General features: G+C 46.1%; 1 protein-coding gene across 1 annotated transcript in view; it reads right to left on the reverse strand.

Annotated features, from left to right (window-relative positions):
• The window catches only part of Shc3 (SHC adaptor protein 3), a 79435-nt gene that overhangs the window by 60858 nt on the left and 1969 nt on the right, over positions 1–16608 (reverse strand). The window contains exons 2-5 of the mRNA XM_077792217.1: positions 16166–16229; positions 13488–13607; positions 10339–10392; positions 5689–5740 (exon numbers count right to left, since the gene is read on the reverse strand). Coding sequence (XP_077648343.1) covers positions 5689–5740; positions 10339–10392; positions 13488–13607; positions 16166–16229 — 290 coding nt within the window. The remainder of the gene's footprint in view (positions 1–5688; positions 5741–10338; positions 10393–13487; positions 13608–16165; positions 16230–16608) is intronic.

Raw genomic sequence — 16608 nt, forward strand, 5'->3', positions numbered from 1 at the left:
GCTGTGACCAAAAGATCTGATAAGAACAATTTTAGGGGTGGAAAAGTTTATTTGGGGGCTCTCAGGTGGCCGACTCCATTCTTTGGGGACCAGGGTGAGGTGGAACATCATGGTAAAGGGTGTGGTAGAGGAAAGTGGCTGAAGATACGGCACCAGGAGGCAGAGAGAGAACTAAGCTCAACAAGGACAAAGTTCAACAAGGCATGCCCCCAGTCACCCTTCAGTCACACCCTATCTGCCTCGTTACCACCCGGTAAATTCCTATCAGAGGATCAATGCACTGATTGGTTGAAGATTTTCATAACCCAATCATGACCCTCTAAGCTTTCTTGCATTTCACACATGAGCACCTCTTATCTAAACCACAACATTCTGCCCCAGAATTCATGCCCATTTCACAATGAAGAATACATTTAGTCAACTTCCAAGAGCCCTCATAGTCTTAACAGTTCTATGATTGTCCAAAAGTCCAACTTCAAAGTCTCCACCAAGACTCCAGGCAAACTCTCAAAGTAAGCCCCTGTAAAAATCAAAAGAAAGTTACAGACATCCAACATATAAGGACACAGAGTGTCTGGTTCTGTTCCAAAATAGAGAGATATGGGCACAAAAAGAAGGGACAGGACCAAAAAGATCGAAATTCAACTGAACAAACGATTCCTACAGCTCCAGTATCTACAGTACACGGCATGATAACGGCATCACCTTAGGGTCAGTGTAGACCTGCCCTATAGCCTTGTCGGTGGCAACCCATGTGGCCTCTTTCTTGGCTTCTCTTTGCTTGATTCCTGCAGCTTTCCATGTGACTGTCATCTCTTCATCTTGGAGGTCTCCATGGCAACTTCTACTTCCTTCCCATGAGTTGCCCTCTCAGGGGCTGCTTGCTGGGACTCCGGCCCTGCTGCTCTTCGCTTGGCCTCTCAGGCATTCCTCTGAAATCTCAGTGAAGCCTCCATGACCACCTATTTCCAGCGTCCTGAATTCCTGCAGAACCGGCACCAGGTGGTTGATGTCAAGGTCTTCTGCCATCTTGAGCAGTAGCCAAGCCTCCTGGGACCATGGCTGCAATTACCGTGCCTGGGTGTCTGAGCTCAGAGAGACAACTTCCTAGACACTCTCTGTACAAGCAGAGTGCTCCCCCTCCCTTCTATTTGCACCTTCAAGTCTGACATAGGTATGGTCTTGCAAATTTCTGAGATGCCCTCAAGCCATCTTTTCTATTATCTCTGAGTAAAATACTTCAGCATCTCTTGATTGGTTATAATCTCTTTAATCACCACAGCTTCCTAAGCTCCATTTTTACTCACAATTTTCTGGCCAAACTGCAAGTTTTTCGAATCTTTATTATTTGCTTTATGCTCTTGATTATCACAATAAACTTTGCTATAATCCCCTGAATGCTGTGCTGCCTTGAAATTTCCTCCACCAGGTTAATTCATCTACCACCTTTAAATTCAGTTTCACAGAAAGTTTTGGGACATGGGAAACCGTAGACAATTTCTTTGTCGGAATGTAATGAGAATGGCTTCTAGTCCAATTTCCAATATCATCTTCCTTCTCTGAAACCTCATGAGCCCCATCTTTACTGTCCATAGTCCTACTAGTTTTTGAGCTCCTTTCAGAATCACTCCTTAATCTCTGCTTACATCATTGTAAAGCTTTTCCGGCTTGTAACTGTATAATTTTCAAAATCCTCCCCTCTGCAAATCAGCTCCAAAGGCTTCTGAACAACATGGTCAGGTTAGTCATAGTGACAACCCCATTTATCCATATCAATTTCTGTTTCAGTCAGCTTATTCATTGCTGTGATCAAAATACCTTACAAGAACAGCAGGAAGAAAAGGTTATTTTCTTATTTTTTTTAAGAGAGAGAGAGAGAGAGAGAGAGAGAGAGAGAATTTTTTAATATTTATATTTAGTTTTCAGTGGACACAATATCTTTATTTTTTTATGTGGTGCTGAGGATCGAACCCAGCACCCCACGCATGCCAGATGAGCACGCTACCATTTGAGCCACATCCCCAGCCCAAGTTTATTTTCTTTTAAGAAAATTTAAGTTCAGTCCATGATTAGCCAACTCTATAGCTCTGGGCCCAAGGGAAGGCAGAATATGTGGCAGAAGGATATGGCAGAGGGAAGCAACTGTGGCAACCAGGAAGCAGAGAGAACGCTGCCCACCAGGGACAAAATATGAACCCTAGTGATTCATTCCTCTAGCCACATCCTTCCTGACTATAGTTATCAACCAGTTAATCCACTGAGTGGGCTATGCCTCACAATCTAATCATTTCACCTCTGAAAATTCTTGCATTGTCTCATATATGAGTTTTTGGGGACACCTCACATCTAAGCCATAACACCATTCCTATACATGTATCTAAAAGAATTCAAGTCATAGCAGCCTAATTCACAATCGTCAAGTTATATAACCAGCCTAGGTGTCTGGAACCAAATGGATGGATACAGCCAACATGGTACATATACACATGATGGAGTTTTATTCAGCCATAAAGAAGAACAAAATTATGTCACTTTCAGAAAAGTGGATGGAATGGAAGAGAATCATGTTATGTAAAATAAGCCAGACTCAAAAAGTTGAGGGTCATGTTTCCTCTCATATGCAGAAGTAAAAGAGAATAAAGGAAAGGCAGTATCTCATGAAAATAGAAAAAAAAAAGATCATTAGGATAGAGGAAGGAATCAGAAGCAGAGAGGAGGGAGGGCCGGGGAAGATATTGGGGATTGAAATTCATCAAATTTTATTATGTACAAGTACAAATATGTCACAACAAATCCTATAATTACTTATAATTATTATGCTCTAATTGAAAAATTTAAAATACTTCTAGAGAAGCCAAAATGACATGCAAAAATTCATAAGCAGGAATAATCATAGAAACAAACAGTAATAGCAGCAAGGGACAATAACCTGTTACTGTAAGGTTTCAACAGAAGACTTGCAGAGACCCCGATGTGTCACAACTCGGGCAGTTGTGAGGACTGTGCTTGCGGCCCAATGAACTACAGTGCTTCAAGGCTCGCTGGAGCACACAGTCCTACAGGTATCTGAAGGGGGACTTAGATACTTGAGAGCCTAAGTCAGAACTTCACCTCTAGAACTCTTGCTAATCTGATCGTTAATCATTCTAAATTAAACCTTGGCCTAGGGGAGGAAAGACAGAAGAAGCTGGGAAAAGGCCCTTCCCCGGCTCCCTGGGAGGAGGAAACCCTGGGTGGACACAGATGGGATGGAGGCAGATGCCCTGCAGTCAAGTTCATGGCAAGGTTGCCACAGAGATGCAGCCAGACTCCCCTCTCCACCCACACTGCCTCCCGTGTGTACAAAACAGAGGCATGACAGATAATGGGGGCTGCAAATTCCTTGATATGATTCTCCTCAAAGGGTAGGTGTGCTGGTCATCTTTTTGTCACCGTGACCGGGATAGCTGACAAGAATCACTTAGAGAAGGAAGTTTATCTGGGCTCACGGTTTCAGAGGTTCGGTGCACTGTAGGCCAAATCCCTTGCTCTGGCCTCAGGTGAGGCAGAATATGGTGGCAGAGAGAGCAGTGAAGGAAAGCTGCTTGCCTCGTGGCCACCGGAAAGCAGAGAGAGAAACAAAGAGGACCCAGAGGGACAGGACCGAATTCCCCAGGGCCTGCTCCCAGGGCACTACTTCCACCAGCCACGCCCCACCTGCCTGCAATCACCACCCAGTAGCCCATTCAGATGACTACTCCATCAACTGAACGAATTCACCCATTGCCCGTGACTCTTATGATCTAACCATTTACCTCCTCCATGAGCACAGGAGATTTGGGGGACACCTCTCATCCAACCATAACAACGGGCATGGTCCTACTCTCCATGAAGCTGAGCTACCTGTGGTTGCTTTGAACAGAAGTACAGCAGAAATGAAGCTGCCTTTCAGAGCACTGGAAGTTTCCACTCCGGGTCTTACGGAGCCCAGAGCTGCCATGTAGGAAGCTCTACTTCCTTGTCGGATGAAACAGCCACCTGGAAAAGCCATGGGACGCCACTCAGCATAGAAGGACATGGAAATGAAGCTAACTTGGACTCTCTAGATCAACATCTGAATCAGCAAAGTGGCTTGGTGTTCAACTGGTCTGGATGACAGTCCTGACGTTGATGGGGGTGCCCCTGCTCACCTGCGACAGATACTAGCCATCTGCAACCATCACTGAACAGCTGCTTCCCCTGAGAACTGGTGGACCAGAACATCATGTTGGCCAGGAAGCCATCATGGGGACCATTCTGAGGTCATCAAGACCACCCAGGTCCCTTTTCTTCTGTCCTCCACATTTCATAATGACCTCATCTCTGCTCAGAAGTGATAATTAGAAAATAGGAAGATGTCTGGATTAGAAACTGTATGACCTCATCTGTAGAAGTCCTCCTATCTGCCACCCAACCAAAATGGTAGTTTTTGGTGATGGATGGTCAGGCTTGCCTGGGAGAGAAGAATAGCTAAAAACTGGTTGTAAAGTCTTGTTATCTTCCATCTAAAGAAACCATTCAAAGGAAAGACAACCCCCATTGATTCACTGCTTATTAACCCAGGGTTGAAAAAGACCAGGTGGAAAATAATCCTCACACACTTACACAGAAATGAGAATTTTTACAGCCAGGTTAGGTTCCGTTTGCAAGAGCCACTGACATGTTAACTATTTAACCCCTTGCTCTGCACATGCCTCTTTAGGAGGAGTCATGAGTCATACAACATCACGCCTAAGAAAGAAGGCGCTTGCAGGAATCCCTAGGGAGCAGGTCTCCACGCTGTGGATCAATCTACCCATATGGGTTGTCTTGAAAATATTTTCAAGATAAAAGGTTGCAGGGAGGGTGGGAAAACAGAATGCTAAGATCTCATTCATATTGAAACTTTTAAATGGGAGAGAATACACGTGTGCCGTTATGGATTTAAATAGGATGCCAAGCCAGCAGGAAAATCAGCAGTTGGTACACGGGGTAGGGTCTGGGAGGATGTGGGGGGCCAGCTGGCAGTGGAAGGAAGTGTTTTGTATTGTCATAAATACCAGCGGTGGGAGTGGCCATCGATGAGTTTTTGATTGCAGCTGTGGTATAACACATCAGGAGCTGCCCAGCCAGCAAGAGTACCACAGCATAGGTCAGCCCCACCACCCCAAGTGTCTTATCATCCAATGGGTCTGGGTATTGTAAAGGAACACCCACCCCATCCAGCCTGTGTCAGCCTAGAAGCTTAAAGTGGGATAAGGAGAGGCACCCTGAGCTTGGACACTGGGCTGTGAGCTGGGTAGGACAGTGAGAGGTGGCTCAGGTGGCTGAATCATCAGTGGGCATACACAGAGAGCTGACACTGGGCAGGAGGATCAGCAGGCATAGAGTCTTCAAAGTGTAACCAAGGTCACCATCGGAGCACAGGGGGGAGCTGCTAATGTGTGAAGTCAGGTGTGGCGAACCGTAGCCATCAGGATACAGGTTTGTGTTTCAAGCTTAGCAACGTCCAGCATCTCTTAATTCAGCCAGGTGATGCTGCTACCCTTGCAAATCTCAATTATCCTTCATAATATGATATGACACATGTTCGTTTTGGCAAAGGGAACTGAGCTAATGAGGAACATCTGGTCCGAGTGTTAAGCCTGGCTGGATACAAATGAGCAATGGTGTGGGTCAAGCATGGCTTACCTCTGCGATTAACAGGGTCCTTAGCTACATAGGCGACGTAGTCTGTTGTGTCCTGTTAAATAAAAAAACAAGATGTCTGTATCAGACGTCACAGGGAGAGAACATCACAGGGGTACAGTAGATCAACACAAGCTGATAAGGACACTTCCCACCATACAAAGAATCAAACACTGCCCACACAGCCCAACCAAGGCAGCTTCTTGGGATGCAGATTCAGGCTCAGCATGTCCAGGCAGGGCCTGGGGGGCTGCATTTCCAGCCCCCCTCCTGGTGCTGATGCCTGCTGGCCCATGTTCACACTAGAGCAGCCGGGAGAGAAGGCACCGCTTCTCTGCATGTTGGATCTCCTGGGAAGCTTCCAAAACTGAATCCTCTTGCCCAGATAATTTGATTTAACTGGTTTGGATGTGAGCCTGGAGCATCAGGAATTTTTTTAAGTCCCTAGAAAAATATTAATGTGAACCCAAGTTGAGAATCACGACTCTCAGCAATGTCCATACCTGGGGCCCTCAAATTTGAATCAGTGTCAGAATCCCCTGTAAGTCTTGTTAGAACAGATTTCTGGGCCACACCCTGGAATTTCCCATCTGGTAGGTCGGGGGTAAGATCCCCAAACTGAATTCCTAACAAGTTATAGCTGCCTCTGGGCCTGGGTTCATGCTTTGAGAAGTACTGGTCTGGAAGAAAACCCAAGTGGATGGATGTTCAGAGGTTGATCACAAACATCCCCCTCTTGGGTGACTGAGATAAAGAGAGTTCTTTTCTTCTTGGACATAAATAATAATTTTATTCCGTTAAGATATTTTAAAAATATAAGTTCTATTTAGAAGTTTCACCCTTCCAAGTGAAATAAGACTTTCTTCACCTTCCTTCTCATAAAACCAATGAATAGGGAAAGTAAGACTTTAAAAGTATGCTGAAGCTCACACCTGACATCCAAGTGACTCAGGAGGCCGAGGCAAGAGGATCGTAAGTCTGAAGCCAGCCTCCGCAACTTAACAAGGCCCTAAGCAACTTAGTGAGACCCTGTCTGAAAATAAAAGTAAAAAGGGCTAGGAAGTGGCCCAGTGGTTAAGTGTCCTTGGATTCAATCCGCAGTGAAAAAAAAAAATATATTGAAGCACCCATGTGCTTGCTGGTTTCTAAAAAAGTAATAAAGGAGCCAATTGTTATCTTAATTCTTGAAAGCCAAAACACTTCTCTGCAAAGTTAGTATTTTCAACATAAAAAAAAGAGAGAGAGAGCAACTGGATCATGACACTCTATGTTTGAGGCTATTTACCAAACATTATGATTTCAAAGATCTTCAAGGTAATTCAGCTACTCAGGAGGCTAAGGCAGGAGGATCACGACTTTAAGACCAGCCTGAGCAACACAGCAAGACTCCTCAGGGAGAGAGGGAGAGAGAGAGAGAGAGAGAGAGAGAGAGAGAGAGAGAGGACACTGGTTCAAGGTGATTGATGTGTTCTGACTGTTGTTAGCACCTGTCAGGGTTCTCTTTGGTGACCTCTTCCCCTGTCACCGTCTATGAGCAGAGGGGACATCTCCTTCTCTCTCAACAGCGCTCCATCAGATCTTCACCAGGTCCTCTATAACGGGATCTGGTGAAGATCTGAAGCTGCTGGGAAAACTAGAGATGGCAGCTTGAAGTCAGACTCTTCCTGGCGTCAAGAGAGTAAGGGCTGGAAGGGTCCTTGGGAAGCCCGTAAGAGCTTCTCAGCGTCACACTGAGAGCCACAGAACCCCAGGGTGTGTTCTCCAGTGTCTGAGAGGTCACCAGATCTAAGGGTCACGATTTCCTATTTTCCTTTCCATGATCAGCTTAAGAACCTAATATCCAAGATCAGGAGGTGGCCACTGTCACTGACTTCAGGCTGAGATTTGCGATTGGGTTTCCAACATTAAGGTTGCCAGATTTTTAAAGAAAAAGAAAAGAACAGTCAGAGTAGATGCCTTTGTCCCACTGGAAGTCGACTTCTGTCACATCTGGACATAATGATGCACAACTGCAGATTTTCCTTGAATAGGAGAAAGTGGTAGAAGAATTAAACCATCCTTATGCCCACGGTAGGAGGGAGACGCTAGATTCAGAACCTTCTGCACCGTGACAGCCAGTCTTACAGCCATCAGGAGCAGAGACTGAGTTCCAGTGAACTTTGTCCATCACAATAAAGTCACCTTACTTTGAATGCCATTGGCTTGACAGTGTTTGTTTATATTTAATTTCCAAATTGGATTGGAGTTTAGAGTTCAATAAAAAGTATAAACAAAAGCCATCTCTTCTTGGATTCTGTACAGATTCGGGTCACATCATTAATTTGAGTCAGGATTAATGATATATTCAAGGAAATACTTAACAAAAAAAAAAAAATCTTACCCTAATCTAAGAAACTCTACTCTGGCTCAAAGTTGGGGGAGGAAGGACAGTAAGAAGACTGATCTGTGTCTCTCAGATGGTCAATGGCTAAGCCTGGACACGGTTGTTCTGATTCTGGTATTGATCTCTTTCTGGAATAGTAGTAGAGTGTAATAGGATTCAAAACAATGTTCTTGAAAAGTTCCAACAAAGGGGTTGCTGCTTCTCTACTTACTCCCTCCCCGAGAACCTCGGAGCCTGGCCATTGCTCTAAAATTCTTTGGGTGGTATTTGAACACTGCTGATCATAGTAGACTATAATTATTGTGTTGCCTCTTTGGGGAGAGGGATTAATAATATTTTCCAGTCTGTTTCATTTGATGTTTCCATCTACCATTTTCCGACTGTGTAGAACTGAGACACAAAGCTTTAAACAACACATAGATTTAGCAGGAGTATCAGGACGAGGGCCTAGAATCCTTGGTTTTACTTAAAACATTTACCAATAATAGTAATGTGGTAAAATTGTGGTTATGATTCAATTTGGAACGAGATCTCATGCACTAGCTATTTGGATTGGATAAAATGGAAAGTACCTAGGCTTCCTGTCCTCTGGGATCATGCCATTTTCTGTATTAGGAAAAAAATCACAACAAACATAAAAGGTTATGGATTACTTTAAGGGTCAATAAATAGTTCCATTCATTAAAATGAAAAGATGATGAGTATATTTGAAGAAAAAGAACGGGCCCACATCCTGTTTATATCCTGGAGAATAAAATAATTGGCTTTCCAGGACCTAGATATTTGTATCTCCACTCAAAATATCATCATTAAGACAAGAATTAAGAAAAGTTCCTGAAAGGAGCTATTGATGCAGTTCAATAATATCTGTCTTTTGATTTTTCAAACTGGGTTACCTTTGACATTTAGGAAACTGTATTTTCCATCCCTTGCACAAGGAAGGAAAGAAGGAAGGGAAATTATGGCTCAGAGCATCACATTGGTTAAGTACTTAGACAACCACGGCAAATTACTTAGAGACAAAGGGAAGGATCTTGGTCTAGATGTGTATGTGAGTGCAGTCGGGTAGGTACTTGAACGTCCTTGCGCATGAGCCCAGGAGATGTAGCATGGGTGTGCCACTGAGGACTTTCCTGTTACAATGAATTGTGAGAAATCGTCAGGATTCGAAAGAAATCAAAGGTACAGCAAGAGCAGGGGAGAAAAGAAAAGGAATCCACTGTGGTAGACTTTTTTAAAAAAGACTTAAAAAAGTTTTAACAAGAGTCCAAACCATTTGAACCCATGGGATGTCACCGCTAAACTGTGCTCCGGTCATCTTTGGTCAATTAAGCAAAGATGTAAGGGCAAAGATTCATGTGCAGGGTGAGCAATCCCTTCTGCCACCAAGTGCCCTGGGTGTGGGGTCTGAGGTGGGGGTGCTGGACAGGAACAGGGCACATGACCAGAGGCACTGGTCCTTGGCAGGAGCCCACAACCCCAGCCGTGCCTGCCCCTGAGGCCCACCACCACTGGACACAGAGAAACACTGCTCTCTCGTTACTGAGCTCTGGGTCCCTATGAGACTGTCCTTCAGAAACATCTGGAATCTGCCACAGAGATGGCTCTCTTGATTGACCTGACTCCCACTAGGCCAGCAGCAGTTCTGTGACAAGGTGATCCAAGTGGAAGAAATGGGAAGGTCATCAGGAAAATTGCCCTCCTGTGGCTAGCGGCAGACAGGATCCCTAGCATTAAAATAAGGAGCAGTGTGTGCCAATCACCAAGGCTACCTGGGGGGCGGGGGAAGCAGGGCAGAGAGTGACCAAGACCCCAGCAACTCTGAAAACTGTGGTGCGGGGGTGCAATCTGTCACCTCTTAAAAAGGCCAACGCTTGGGCTGGGGTTGTGGCTCAGTGACAGAGCGCTTGCCTTGCATGTGTGAGGCACTGGGTTCGATCCGCAGCACCACTTAAAAAGAAATAAACAAAATGAAGATATTGTGCCCAGGTATAGCTAAAAATATATATATATATATTTTAAAAAAAGGTCAAAGCTTCCAGAATTTCTGACGGTTTTTGGCTATGAAATAAAAATTAATAGCAGGTCCTTGACAGAGGCTACCTACCCCCAAGAAATGAGAGTCAAGAAGAGTTTCCAATATTTGAGAGGGAGTAGTTGGCATCACAGTTAATTTTTGTTTATTGTTCAGAGGGGGCATACTTTAAGTAAGGGTCCCTTCTTGGAAATTCCCAAAAAAGTACAAGAGAAACAAGTCCGAGGACACTTACCGGATCTCCCCCGGAGGCGAAGGAGATGGACTGCATGTGATGATTCGCTATGATCTGTCAGGCCCAAAACAAGAAACGACACGAGCCGTTATTACCCTTCCCACGTCTGGCAAAACCAACCCTTTGTTATCCGATGATCCAAATTGGGGAGTTTTCCTGAAAACTCACAACCGTATGAAAATAGCAACTGTCAAAGTCACGGCCGTAGACCACCTTTCATGATGGCTGCTGTCCAGCTGGTTGGCCTCGGCGGCTTTCTGTCAGTCCGCCCAGGAGCTGTGGAGTGCCAGCATCAGAATTCCACCTGACAGGTGGGTGGCTGAGGCCCCAGGGACCAAGTGACTTCTTCAGAGGAACTCAGCTGTTGACCAAAGACCTCTACCCGCCGGCCAGGATCTTAAATCTCACCTGCACCTCAGAATATCGCCATTTATGGTGGTTTCCAAAGGCACACCAGGACCCCCACCACAGACCCCCTAGCTAGGATGGAGGAGGAGGGCCCTGTCCCTCTCTCTTTGTCCCATTTGTACTGTGCACAGACAAAGAAGGGAGCCAGAAACAAAGATCAAGAGCCGGTGCCATCTACAGCACTCTCGTAATTTATCAACATAAAAACCAGAGAGGACATTCCAAGTTAATTTTAAAATGGGAAATTTCCATTAGCTTTTATAAACCGCAGCATACAGTGGAATTTAGTAGACACTAAGTAAATTAGAAGCTGCCCTAAATTTAAAAAGCTCCATAAGTCTTCCATGCTATTTTTATCTTTCCAAAGACCATGTAATGACATCGGGGTACGTTTCCGGGGGTGGGGAAGAGAGCTCTTGCCTCCCTCCCTACAGAGCCAGGTTGACTTCTGCACAATCCCCTCAGGCCCTTGTCCTCCGGCAGGCAGTCAGGATTGACAGAGCTACATTTGTGCCAGGGATGTTTCCAAACAGGCTCCTGTAAAACCCAAATATGATCAAATGATATCACATCTTTACTTTTAAATGCCTACTTTGGTTGTTGGCAATTGCAAAACTTCAGGATGTAGGAAATCCTGAGCATCTAAGGGACCATAAAGCAGTGTGCCCAAGCCCCGGGTGACCTGAGCTAATAATAGTCACCCTAGAATCCTGACCTCAGACCACGGTAGAGGGAATCTTGAGGAAATAGGACCCCTCCCCCCCAAATAATGATAACGTTTTGAATTTTGCATAATTAGCTTTTGTGTATTTAATTTTTTGCTTCTAAGACAGCTCCAAAACTGGGGCTTAGAAATTAAATTGGAAGGTAAGATTTAGCAGGGGAAAAATGAAAGTCATATTTAATCAACATGATGCATGATCATTATTGTGTGTCTGAATCTAATTCCCTTGAGTAACAGAAAAATTGAAAAGGGGAGGAAGAAAATCAGAGCTAATTGATTCTAATAGATAGAGTCTGTGCTTCTGCTCCAAAGGCTTTATCTCATTCTCCTACTTGGAACTCGGTGGAGGGGAGGAGGTGCTGCCCCTCTGCTCTCTCTGACAGAGCAGGAAGGATCTCACCGTACAGGACTCAATTTGCTGCAGTTGACAGTTACAGTCAACAGGAAGGGAGTCCAGAGCCAATCTTTACCTCGGCTCCATCTGCCACCAACTGTACCTTTGTCATCTGAGTGGGCAGCACCTGGGGGTCCGGAGCCCACCCACCGAACCCAGAGGCAAGAAGATAGGAACTGGACACATCCAACCAGCCCAGGTCTCAGGTGGAGCAGGGCCAAATGCAGCAGCAGTGTCCTGGGTGCCTCTTCTCTTTTATGGAGGGGGGAAGGAGGGAGAAGAGCCCATGGAATTGAGGGTTATAGGCTGAAGAGTCCTGGAATCCAAAGTCCCCAGCAATAGAGAAGGAGAATGGGAATGAGCAGAGATGGGATGCAGGGCTGAGTGGACCAGCCACCCCAAACAGCGGGGACTCCACCTGACACAGCGCAGGCCAAGGCCGAGCCTCCCCAACAAGCCTCCCCACAGCCTCAAGGGCTAATCACCCCGTCCTGGGCACAGTTAGTAAGTATGCAAAGATGAGGGATATCTGTGGGTCCCAGGAACACAGAAGAATGGAGCGAGAGTGGTATCCACTTATGCCCAAACAAAGCCTGGACGTGGCTTCTCAGTTCTCTGCAGAATCTAGAATTTATTTCTACCTCTTGGGTAGGTGTTGGAGGCATAAATGAAGCTGAGGATACTGCTCGTCCACCTGAGGTTATGGAGGCCAATAAACAGAAATATATGTAGGAACATGAAGTCAACCTCGGGCATCCTTGGTAACATGGTCAGAGTCATGGAGTGTGTCGGGCAGCGGTCACATCCAGTGTCCAGCTCACATTGCCAGCACTGTAGGCTGGGCAGAGCAGGGGAGGACAGAAAGATGACTATTGATTCAACCACGACAGGCCAGCCCCTTCAGAGTTGATACAATAAAAATGTCCACTCCACATCCACTTTTTCACCAGGCAAAGTTTTCCCCTCTGCCTTATTTGACCTTCAGAATCTCCTGTTGGGAGCCAGGACCATCATGCATATACCCATTTTTCCAACTGAAGAAACTTACTATAAGAATCATAAGACACACGCTGCCCAGAAACACAATCATCCTAAATGGAATTAGCCGCACTGACCACGGCCGTGCTGCGTTGGTCAGCTCTGAATCCACCCATCCTGTTTGGGCCATGGATATGCCACATCTTATCAGCCCTGTGACACTATGAACTAAGATGCTCCAAGTCCATATAAACCACTAAGGAAGAAACACTTCTGTCAATCAGACCATGACAGGCCAGACACTTCAAAGTTGATAAAATAAAAACGTCATCTATAAAAACCAATAGAACACGGTTATACAAGGGATAAGACATCAAGAGAAGACTTTTGCACCTACATCACCTTTTTGATCACATTGCAAATAAAAACCATTTCTTCCATCGTCCTTCGAAAAACAACAAAAAATAGTTACTAACAGCCAAATTAAAGAGAACCCGTCCCACCCATCATTCTCTTGGTGGCCAAAGTTCAGAGACTGATCCAGATTTGACCCAAACATGTTCTAACCGGGGGTCTGGTGGGGCTGCCCTGGGAAGACCCATGGCTGGGCTCGTGGAGGGCCGGGAGGCCCGGGCGACCACACACCTGTTTGGAGTCCGGCGTCCGCAGGTTCAGGCTGGCGGTGGAGATGGTCAGGGAGATGCTCATCCCTGCAAACTGGAGGTTGCTCTTCCCCAGGATGCTGGACAGCATTTTGCTCGGAGGCTGTGAAATCCAAGAGCATGTTTTGATCTGTTTTTGATTTACAGAAGGCCACCCTGCCGGACCTCTGCACTGGCCTCCTCTACAAGGGTGGAGACCCAGATGTCAGCCACACACAGCACCCCCCCCCCCAGCCCTCACGGACCCCTCCTCCCACCTCAGGCACCGGAAGACGAAGATGAGATGAGTGAGCTGGGAGGGAGAGAGCCGGGGCTGACCCGTGGCGTCTAGAATGTGCACTGTGCAAACTGTAAAAGACAATCAAGCTACCTCTCAGGAAAGACCGCAGCAGACCAGCGTGGGGGGCTACACGCAGTCTCCAAGGTTGGTGAGAGTGCTGGTTGCTAAGGGAATGCTCCCCAGACCCTTCCACACAATCACCTTCTGGGTGGGGTTCACAGAGAGAGTCCAGCTAGGATCCGATGGCCTGCGCCAGTCCAGGGTGGACTGGCCCAGGCTGGCTGTCACTGGTGTCCCCTCCTTCTTTGAGGAACCAAAGGGCTGCATGTTCCAGTGAGGTGCCTTCTGCCCCCGTCCCTGGACAGATCCTGCCCACACTCATTTCTCTGTCCTTTGGGACCAACCCACCCATCTTTTCGATTTGAAGTGGAGTATTCTCTCTTTCCGGATGCCAGTTAGTGTCTAACGAGGCACACACTGTTCTAATCTCCTGGGAAAGAAAAGGAAGTGACAAAGGCCAGGGTTTTCTCAAGTGGAGTCGGCAAACTGTGAGGACGCACTCCACCTGCTGAAGGTCAAGCCACAGAATGTTCCGGCAGACTGGGATAAATCACTGACGTCCGTATCGGCTGGCCTTCTCTTTCTCTCTCTCTCAACCGGGCGTACCCCATTTAATTAGCCAATCAGAATAGGCTTACAGTGTAGGATTTCTATCCAGCCAATGAACTTTCTCCAAAAATAACTTTTTATGGAAATCCCCTACTAAAAGGAAAAAAAAAAAAAACCCCTCTTCCAGGCTTGCCTTAGGGGACACTATTTGTGGCTACCCTGATTCAGTGTGCCCAAATCGCAGCACTTTGCTTCCAAGATAAATGCTATTTCTTTGGTCTCTCTGTGCTGATTTTTCTTTTCTTTTTTTTTTAAGTCAACACTCCTGAAAAAGATATTTAAAAATAGAGATGCCCAGGCCCCACCTGTGGGATCTGGGTCAGGTGCACCTGAGGTGAAGCCCAGAAATGGGCACTGTTTCTTCCTCCTCCCACCAAGAGGACCTTGAGGGTAACCCAAGACTTGTTAGTTCCACCCATCTTTGGGAGTGAAGTTCCCTATCTCTGTTCTCAGACACTTCTCCGTCCCTGAATCCAAGATTCGGAGCCTCTCTTGGTCCTAAGTGTCTGCAGAGGATCGACCAGACCTAAACTGGCACACCTGTTAATGCTACCCACGTTCTTTGCCTGCTCTCTCTCTCCAGTTGACCTGGAGGTACATGAATGTCCCCCATCTCTGAAGACAGATGCAACCTGGTGCCCTGGGAATAGCAAAGCCAAGGTCACCAACTGCCCAAATGATCTGGAAGGGCTCAGCCTCCAGAGTCGACTCGGGGTTCTCTAAGGTATGCTTTCCACACAATTCAGTCCAGTCCTGGAAAGACTGTGGTGTGGGTGCCAGTCAACGTCGTCACTAGACGATTCACTGAAGAGGGTTTTCTCTGATTTCTCTTCACTAGGATTTTTCCCCCTCTCATGAATCCATGTTCAGGGTAAAAGTTCTAGTGCTGAAGTTGAACACTCAGGCTCTGGGGCAGGTGGTGTGGGCTCAACCTAACGCCACCCCCTGCTCATGCTCTGCATCTCATCTCGTCTCTGCCTCTCGGTTCTCATCATCTGTGACATGAGGATTTCCAGTGGTGTTGTGGAGCTAGCTAGTATCAGCGAAGGAGACCCAATTAGACATTTATATGAGCTGGCTAATACACAGATTTCTTAAACATTAACTTATACAGTCTACAATTAAATAGAACTCATCTCAAGAGCAGACCATAAATGCCCAACACTCCATATCCTACTGGTTTTGCTGCATAAAATATGAACTCTGCTTTTCAGGGTATGTCTACTGTACCTTGGTGGTACATGTACTGTGTAGTGATGTGTTACTGTACGTCTCTTTCCTGACTCCATTTCTGGAGATGCATGATAAAAGCTTGCGCTCAGCACATGGAAGTATTTACACCACAGAAATTGGCAGATGCTGCAAATTCAGTGCTTCTTGTTCCCCCCTCAACCCTAAGAGCTGGTTGTTAAGCATGTTTTCCAGCACACCACTGGGAGGTCTACCACGAAGCATAGTTAGGATGGAGTGAACTAAATTCTACAAAGTGCTTTCAGGACACAGAAGCCTGGCCACAGGGAGTAACCAAGGTTTCTGCTTTTGGACAGCCGTGACGGCTCCCTGTCCCCAGCCACGTGAGGGAGCAATCTCAGCTCTCTTTGCTGGTAAAAACAACAAGAGCAAGGCCAGGGGAAGAGGACAAGGAGCAGTTGTGTGGTTGAAGACCCTGAGAGGTGAGAGAGGACGGAGAGGAGGAGACAGACACGTAGTACCTTTCTCTTCTTGAAGGCTCCTTTGGCACCGGGTACAGCTTCGCACACACGGCTGATGGCTTCCCTTAGGAGGACAGGGAGAGAGATCCATTTAGTCATGTGTCAATAGGCATTATATACCCCAGAAACTCGCCACTCAAAAGCCCACAGAAAATAGCTGCCTGCTTCTCTCAACAGAGAAAGTAGACCTGCCCTCCACCCCTCCTGTAAAAAGTGAGACTAAACAAAACACAGACAGGTCAACTTAAACCTCTCACCAGCCACACCCAGGCTCTTTTTATCATGATAGTTGGTGCTAATCGTGTTATATGACCAATGACACATGTTTTGTTTTTCTTTTTTTCCAGAGTCTGTTTTTTATTTTACCTTATTTTATTTAGAGAAAGAGAGAGAGAATTTTTTAATATTTATTTTTTAGTTTTCAGCGGACACAACATCTTTGT

The sequence above is a fragment of the Urocitellus parryii genome, chromosome 13 (assembly GCF_045843805.1).
Source record: "Urocitellus parryii isolate mUroPar1 chromosome 13, mUroPar1.hap1, whole genome shotgun sequence".
Taxonomy (NCBI): Eukaryota; Metazoa; Chordata; class Mammalia; order Rodentia; family Sciuridae; genus Urocitellus; species Urocitellus parryii.